The 8,590-nt window shown below is 53.8% G+C and overlaps 1 protein-coding gene across 1 annotated transcript in view; it reads left to right on the forward strand.

Annotated features, from left to right (window-relative positions):
- The window catches only part of Kif1a (kinesin family member 1A), an 84,170-nt gene extending 76,249 nt beyond the window's left edge, over window positions 1–7,921 (forward strand). The window contains exons 39-48 of the mRNA XM_028755315.1: window positions 156–289; window positions 1,197–1,258; window positions 1,646–1,791; window positions 2,205–2,405; window positions 2,925–3,002; window positions 3,396–3,520; window positions 4,156–4,308; window positions 5,174–5,366; window positions 6,117–6,235; window positions 6,677–7,921. Of these exons, the coding sequence (XP_028611148.1) occupies window positions 156–289; window positions 1,197–1,258; window positions 1,646–1,791; window positions 2,205–2,405; window positions 2,925–3,002; window positions 3,396–3,520; window positions 4,156–4,308; window positions 5,174–5,366; window positions 6,117–6,235; window positions 6,677–6,719 (1,254 nt within the window). The 3' untranslated portion in view covers window positions 6,720–7,921. The remainder of the gene's footprint in view (window positions 1–155; window positions 290–1,196; window positions 1,259–1,645; window positions 1,792–2,204; window positions 2,406–2,924; window positions 3,003–3,395; window positions 3,521–4,155; window positions 4,309–5,173; window positions 5,367–6,116; window positions 6,236–6,676) is intronic.
- The last annotated feature ends 669 nt before the right edge of the window (window positions 7,922–8,590 follow it).

Here is an 8,590-nt window from a genome sequence, read left to right on the forward strand (position 1 = left end):
TAGGAGTCTACTCAGGGGCAGGGGCAGGCATTAGCAGCCTTCCGTAGCACTCATACCCTAATGGAGATAGGGATGAGTGGGCATGGAGCATGGCTGAGCTGGGACCTGGGCATCCTGAACCACGCTATGCCTATGACCTCTGTCATGTAACGCAGATGGAGAACTGCACCCAGCCAGCTGTCATCACCAAGGACTTCTGCATGGTTTTCTACTCTCGTGACGCCAAGCTACCTGCTTCACGCTCCATTCGCAATCTGTTTGGCAGTGGGAGCCTTCGGGCCACAGAAGGGTGAGCTCACTAGAGTGTGCAGAGGAGGGGGGTCTGTGAATAAAAGAGGGAGACTCACTAAGGGGGTAGGAGAGGACTGCCTCCTCCCATCATGGGCATATTGAGAACTATGTTGGACTCAAATACAGCCTTGGGTGTCCCCCCCCCACCCTCGGCAGACTGAAGTAAAGAAGCCCTTAGCCCCATAGCACAGACTGATAGGATGAGGATAAACTTCCTAGCATCCAGGTCCCTGCCTTCAGTTGCCCCTGCTGGTCAGTACAGCGCATGTAGGGGACATTCATCATGTCAAACAGGCATGAGGGAACCCTTCTATTCTCCACGGGAGGTGAAAAGGTCTGTGGATACCAACCTCCCCATGGGTCCCCTGCGCCACCACCCCAGGAATCTCTACCACAGGATCTGTGAGGCCCTCTGCAGCTCAGGACAGACCACTAATCTACCACATGGAGCCAGTGTCTAGGCCACACTGGGCACAGCCGAAAGGAAGGCGCTTGGGGATCAGGACCCAAGGCTCATCTCTATGAGAGGACTGTGGTGTGACCTTGGTGGAACTTGTGTCATAGTATGAATAGGAGGAGGGCTTCTCAGTGCGATATGAGGCCTGCTGGAGACTGATGGTGTCTGGTCCTGAAGAACTGGCAAATGTGTTCATGCCTCTGTGTGCCCCAACTCCCCAAGGAGCTCCAGCTTCCAGATGGGTCATTTAGTTCACAAAGCTAAGGTCTGGCATAGGGAGTGCAGCTCAGGGTGTGACATGCCACAGTCTGAAACAGGCTACCTGCCTCAGGCCTGTGGTGAGATCTGTGCCCAGACTGAGTCAGTGGTGGTGAGCTGTCCCTAGTCTGTCTGTCTGTCCTCATAGCTGTGCCTAGTAACAGTGTGTCCCCTTCCTCTGCTCCCTCAGCAACCGTGTGACTGGTGTGTATGAGCTCAGCCTTTGCCACGTGGCCGACGCAGGCAGCCCAGGTAGGAGACTTTCCTGATTACTCTGTGCTGGGGCATGTGTCAGGGTCCTGAGGTGCCTGGCTTGCTTAGCCTCTTTGACTTGACTTCTGCTAAGTTGGGAGCCTTACCTGCAAAGTGCAAGTACTTTCCCTCCAGTCTCCAGAGTGTCTTCAGATGGGAGGGCAGAGAGGAGGAGTCAAGTTTGCTGGTTGCTGTGACCACCTATGTCATAGTCCCATGGGAGAGGGATTACTAGATTCTTATGTGTAAGGTCCATGTGATCCTGTGACCTCAGGGTGGACCAAGGCCCAGGGGAGCCAATCTTGAACCAAGAAAGGAAAGAGCTTTGGCATCTGTGCCGGCAGCATTGATATCTATCAGAGTGCTAGAGTGTCAATCTCCATGCAGGGATGCAGCGCCGGCGCCGGCGGGTGCTGGACACATCAGTAGCCTATGTCCGGGGTGAGGAGAACCTGGCTGGCTGGAGGCCTCGGAGTGACAGCTTGATCCTAGACCACCAGTGGGAGTTGGAGAAACTGAGCCTCTTACAGGAGGTGAGTATGGGAGCCACTGGGGACCAAAAGGCCCCGGACAGCAGGACTAGGTGAGGGCAACTGGCCAGCTGTGACCCAGGGTCATGCCTAAGTGGTTCCAGCCAGGGAAGCCACCCTCCAGAGCTGGCACTGCTTGTCTAGTCATGGGGTGTGCGTGGGGAGCAGGGTGCAGAGGCATAGACCCCTGATGCTCACTAAAGGACCCATGAGTATGGAAGCTAGCTATGAAGGAGACCTCACGGATTGTCTGGGACTTCTGAGTCCTGACAGCAGTCCTACTAGGTCCCTCAGGTCACCAGCCATAACCAGGCATGGCAGACATTCTCACACTTTAGCAGAGGACCTTGCTGCTCTGCATGGTAGCCAGGACCTGCTCTGGCTGGTGCCCTCACTAACTTTGGTTGTCCTGGCAGGTGGAAAAGACCAGGCACTACCTGCTCCTACGGGAGAAGCTGGAGACCACCCAGCGGCCTGGCCCTGAAGTGTTGTCCCCAGCCTCCAGTGAAGACTCAGAGTCCCGTAGCTCTTCAGGTGCATCTTCCCCATTGTCAGTCGAGGGTCAGCCATCACCTCTGGAGGCTCCCAATGAGAGGCAGAGGGAGCTGGCTGTCAAGGTAGGTTGGGGAGGTGGGTGATGTGACCATGGCTTTGTCTTCACAGGCCCTGAACATTTCAGGGTGATGCGGGGGGCCCAGCCTGGTCCATGGCCAGTTCCAGCCAGAGTTGCTAAAATCTGGGGGGCAGGGGGAGTAGTGACAGACCAGTTAGTCCCTTGCCTGCCACCTCACCCCACTTTACTCTCCTTCAGAAGCCTCAGCTTGAGGCCTTTTATAGGCTCCTCCCCAGGTGTGATTTGTCATCTTGTGATTCCCTGAACTGCTGGGGAGCTAGCTCACTGCTTCTATTCAGAGCTAGCCCCTATTGTTGCTATACAGGCCACTAGAGAGGTCTCAGGTGTCTTCAGGTGATGCTAATTCATAGTCTTCCTAGGAGCACAGGGTAGGAGTTCCTTAGTTTGGGTGGAGGTTCTACCCCGTTCTTCATCAACTCCTGTCTGAGCATGTCTGGGGTAGGGTAGATGGGGGCCCTTGCTGCCACCGGGGCAGGGATGACCATGTGTCCTCTGTCTGCAGTGCTTACGACTCCTCATGCACACATTCAACAGGGAGTACACCCACAGCCATGTCTGTATCAGCGCCAGCGAGAGCAAGGTAGGTGAGGCCCCCTGGTCGCCAATAGTCAAGGGCAAGCCCCGTGAGATACCTCATAGATTCCCTAGGGCTGGAATCTGAGAAGGCTGGAGTGTGAGTGAGAGCTTGACCCAGCCTAGCCCAGACCATGTGGTGTTACCCAGACCCTAACTGTCTCCTGTTCCCTTCCTGTGCCCTTAATGCTATCTGTTTTCCTGGAACCTTCATCCTACAGGCCCCTACCCAATCCAGAAGCTCATGCCCCACCCCCTATAACCTCGTAAGGGTTCCTCCTGTGTCAGGGTAGTCTGAACCCTAGGAGGAATAGTCATGGCTATGTAGGAGTGTGTGAAGAGAAGACTCATCCTCCTTGAGGCCCAGAGACCCACCTGAGAAAGACTCTGTCTCCTCTAGCTCTCTGAGATGTCTGTCACACTGATGCGAGACCCATCCATGTCCCCTCTGGGTGCGACTACGCTCACTCCCTCCTCCACTTGCCCCTCTCTGATCGAAGGACGCTATGGTGCCACTGACGTGAGGTGAGTGAGCTCTGTACTACTGGAGAAGCTTCTAGCACCTTAAAGCCAATTGGTGATGGTTTCTGGGATTCAGGAATGGAGAAAGTGGGTTCAGGGGACTGTGGGCCCTGCATGAGACTTAGGGAAAGGCAGGGCATGGCAGAAGAACATGTTGGCCTTCTTGGAGTCTCCCTGTCTGGCTAGCTCATGCAGCTGCACCGTGCCCTCTCTTTCTCAGCTAGCTCAAATAAAAGATGCATTAGTGAATAACCCCAGAAAGACAACATCAGAAACACTCCCTTTTTAAGAACAGGGCTCCTAAAATACTCAGTAAGCTACCACTGGTACTTTTAGAGAGGAAGGGAAGGTGTGTGGGCTTTTATACAGGGCAGATGAAGGAGACTGTCCTAGAGGGGGGAGTGACATCTCCCCAGCAATGCGGAGCCTGCCCTGGCTGTGCCACAAGCCACTGGAACTATCTCATTCAGTCAGCAGCCCTGGAGTCAGGTGGACTCTGTGAGACCCAGGAACTCCTCCTGTGGACACAGTCAGATAGTACCTGAGCTTTCCCCAAGCAGCTGTGAGGAGGGCATTAGCAGGGAACACCAGTCCCTTGAAGAACCCTGACAGAAGGCAAAGTCACCTTCTATTTCTAGGACCCCCCAGCCCTGCTCCAGGCCTGCCAGCCCAGAGCCTGAGCTCCTGCCAGAACTTGACTCCAAGAAGACTCCCTCCCCTGTTCGGGCAACAGAGACAGAGAAGGAGCCCCAGCGACTGCTGGTCCCCGACATCCAAGAGATCCGAGTCAGGTACAAAAGGACTTTATATGAATCAGAAACATTCTAGCGCTAGGCAATCTGGCCTGTGTGCAGGACAGAGCTTGATGTCAGGGGACCCTTCACCTATGTACAAGGCAGGAAGGCTCCTGTGGCCCTTGGGCACAGAGCTGGTAGCAATTGGAGAGGGCAGGTGAGTAGGACAGAGATGGAGACCTCATGGATGTTGGACTCCAGACTTTAGCCTCCTTCCTTCCTTCCTTCCTTCCTTCCTTCCTTCCTTCCTTCCTTCCTTCCTTCCTTTCTTTCTTTCTTTCTTTTGCCCTTCCTTCCTTCTTTCCTTCTTTCCTTCTTTCCTTCTTTCCTTCTTTCCTTCTTTCCTTCTTTCCTTCTTTCCTTCTTTCCTTCTTTCTTTCCTTCCTTCCTTCCTTCCTTCCTTCCTTCCTTCCTTCCTTCCTTCCTTCCTTCCTTCCTTCCTTCCTCTCTCTCTCTCTCTCTCTCTCTCTCTCTCTTTCTTTCTTTCTTTCTTTCTTTCTGGTTTTCCAACACAGAGTTTCTCTGTGTAGTCCTGGCAGTCCCGGAACTGTAGACCAGGCTGGCCTCGAACTCAGAAATCTGCCTTCCTCTGTCTCCCAAGTGGGATTAAAGGCGCGCGGCACCACTGCCCAGCAACTTTAGCTTTCTTTCTCCTGAATTTCCACACTGAAAATTGGGGACTTATCCCAGACATGAGATGGTGGTTCTGTTCTTAGACATCCCAAAGCAAGATCTGCTGGCCATCCCTCTATACCTGCTCTTCCTTCCTGAGGTTCTAGTGCAGGGTAGTAGAGTGTGAGCCCCTGTGTTAGCTCCCCTACCGCAGGGTTCCTGAGCCAACAGATGTGTCTTTGCCTCACAGCCCAATCGTCTCCAAGAAGGGGTATTTGCACTTCCTGGAGCCACACACGGCTGGCTGGGCCAAGCGCTTTGTGGTGGTGAGGCGTCCCTACGCTTACATGTACAACAGCGACAAGGACACAGTGGAGAGATTTGTGCTCAACCTCTCCACTGCGCAGGTGGAGTACAGCGAGGACCAGCAGGCCATGCTCAAGGTGCGGCCAGGGCCCAGCTCGTATACACTGAGTCCTCTAGGGGAGGTGCTCCTTGTTCCCTGTTAGGCTATAACCCCTGACCTGTCCCTGCCTCAGCTTCAGCAGGGTTCCTAGTAACAGCTCTTCGTGATGGCAAGTATTGCCATTTGTCCACGTTATTGACAACAGCTAGGTCCCATCCTGAGGTTGGCAGAACCTCACAGCCCCTACAAGCTGTCTTGCCCAAGGCACTGACTCATGGTCCTCCGAGAGCAAACAGTGCCTTAGAAGTCTGGGAGCCAGCTCCTTGCAGCTGGTTGAAGGGAAGGTTCTCCAGGCCACGTGGAAGGAGGCTACAGTATCCACCAGGTTTTATTCCCTGTGTAGAGAGAGAGCTATAGGAACCTAGTTGCTATGCACAACCACCACAGGGGCCTCAAATGAAAGGGGCACTTCATCCAGGGTACCTGGCAGGGATGTGGCCTATGGAGGTCAGACTCATTTCCAGGGGTTACAGAGCAGCCTGAACATAGGACTGAAACAATGTTCCTGACCTCAGAGGCTTCCAGAGTGGAGCTGCCATCCTTGTGTGGTCAGGAAGGGGGTTGTGTTTTACAGAAAAGCTTGCCCCCTCCCCGGAGTTGCTGGACCGTGGCAGGTTAGACTTCTCTCCCACCTACCCACTTGCAGTTTTTCCAAAAGGCTTCTTCTTTGGTGGTGGCAATGGCCATGTTGCCACAGCACCTTCTCACCAGTGGCTTCCCTCTACAGACACCCAACACGTTTGCTGTGTGCACGGAGCACCGAGGCATCCTGCTGCAGGCCAACAGTGACAAAGACATGCACGACTGGCTGTACGCCTTCAACCCACTCCTGGCTGGGACCATCCGGTATGGGCTGGGCAGGAAGATGGACAAAAAAGGAAATACCACACGGAGACCTAGCAGATGTCACTCCTCCAGGGGGCTGGAGCATCTAGGGCTCTATGTTCTTGGGGCTGGGACATTCTTGGGCATGCTGGCACCTGTTTGTGTGTCATTGCTGCTCATGCAGGAAGCAGGCTCTAATGGATTAACCCAGGCTCCTGTGAATGGATGCCACCCCTTCCATGTCACAGACTTGATGAAGGGCTGTAGGGAGCTAAGGTGCCCCCCAGAAGCACTGACATATTCGATATTAAGTCTCTATGAGTCTAAGGGGACCAAGGAAGACCTGGGGCAATGATATGTGGTCTGGGGGTCTGCTGAGCTGCCTCTGGTTGCTGGAGGACTTGGAGAGTCAACACTTAGCTCTGACTATAGCTCCTCCCCTCTGCCCCTCCACTCTTGCAGGTCCAAGCTCTCTCGAAGGAGATCTGCGCAGATGCGGGTCTGAGCTGAAAGCCTTCTGGACTTCCAGTGGCCCAGACCACTCCCCTGTCCTTACCGTCTGCTCTGTCATCTGCCACTCAGCTCTTCCCCCAACCAGGGGACACCTGTGCTGGGCCCAGCAATCCCACCTCTGGCGAGTGGTCTATACCACATGACAAATTGTGCCCCACCCCCCGGAGGTTGTGCGTGTTGTGATTTCTTCCAAATTGCTCTGGTGGGAAGTTCGGAATTCCAGGAAGGTCAGAGGGCCTGAGACCCAGGGTATTGCCGCTGTTCTAATATTTTTTTAAGCATAGACAGACTTATAATTAATATACATTAGTTAGTGGTGTTGAAACAGTCCTCTGAGACATTAACTATAAGACTGTGTTCTGTTTATAAGTATTTATTTCTAATGCCTCCAGGTAGGGCTGTAAGGTTCAGGAGGAGATCCCTTGCCCCACTCCCACCCCCTCCAGCCTGGCCCTGTTGGTTCCCACCTATGTCTCCAGCCTGCTAGGGGTAGAGGGAGGGAGGGATGTGAATAAGTCATGGCTTCTCACAGCCTGGCACAGGGAAGGTCCATCCTGGCTGGTTTTGCCTGAGATGCACCTTGCACGGTACATCTGTGAGAGGGTCTGCGAGTCCTGAGACTTAGGCAGTTCAGAAGGCGTTGTGTGCTACTTCTGAGGAAAAGTTCCCAAAATGGAGCAGTAAGGGTAATGTGAGCAGCTTCACCTCAGAGTGAGGAGGATCAGGTGAGGTGTGTATGGTCAACCCTTGCTAGGCAGAGTGGCTCCAGCTGAGCTGTGTCCAGGCTATTGGGTAGGTGGCTGCATTTACACATGGCTGTGGGTGGCAGAGGCCATGGGTGTTCAGAGTGGGGTCTCTGACTGAAGCCTTGAGTGCCGATGGCAGAGGAATGGATATGTAACTCTGGGAAGTTCTGTGACCAGTGATCCCTTACAATTTGCCCAGGGGTGGCACTCCTGTTCACCTCAGCAAGAGAACTCAATGAGTGATGTATGTCCATCAAGCAGATGAGGGTGACCTCGTGGTGGTCTTGGTAAAGAGGCTCTTCTGCACCTGGGGGGATTTTCATACCACAGGACCATTTGGAAAGCCTGAAACCAAACCTCAAGTCCTCAGGGCCCATCAGGAGCAATTACTCAGCCTCTAACTATTCCAGGGCTCTCCCTCCACCTTGGTCAGCCCCCACCCCCACCCCAGATCAGCTGATGGGTCTAAGCTCCCCATCAGCTCAGGCTGTCTCCACATGGCACTGACATGACCTGGGTATTCTTGAGACCAATGCTCACAGTATCTCTACTGTCTGGAAGGTCATAGAAGGTTCTGGCTTCAAGGTCCCTTGGCATAGTTAAAAAGGTCCTGCCCTTCATCCAGGCATCAGGACTCAGGGTAGTGGCAGGGCTCATGCTGGAGGTAGTGTGTGCACCTGCCAGCCAGTGTGAGCCCAGCAGAAACTGAGAATTCACCCATTGCTGGGTCAGGTGCCATATGGGTGGCCACCCTCATGCCTGGCCACCCACATCCCCAGGATTGAGGTAATAGTCATTAGCATTAAGTGTCAGGAAACCCTCTCCATGAAGTATAGAATAAGACTTATTTCCAAGAATACAAATCAAGGTGCCCATCCCAGAACAAGATTAAACCCTAACTAGAAACCAGGTGACCTGAGCTGTCCGAAGTGGACCGTGGAGTCAGGAGGCTGAGATACAAAGTGGAGAGAAGACAGCTGTGTTCAGAAGCTCACTCTGGTCACAACTGTGTTCAGAAGCTCATGACTAGGAGGGACAGAGTGAGGTTGCTTCAATTTCGTGGTTCCCAAGGGCCACACAGCCCCCAGCAGGCAGAGAGGCAGTCAGGTCTGCCATG

Source organism: Grammomys surdaster, unplaced genomic scaffold (genome assembly GCF_004785775.1).
Source record: "Grammomys surdaster isolate TR1022 unplaced genomic scaffold, NIH_TR_1.0 126059, whole genome shotgun sequence".
NCBI classification, from domain to species: Eukaryota; Metazoa; Chordata; class Mammalia; order Rodentia; family Muridae; genus Grammomys; species Grammomys surdaster.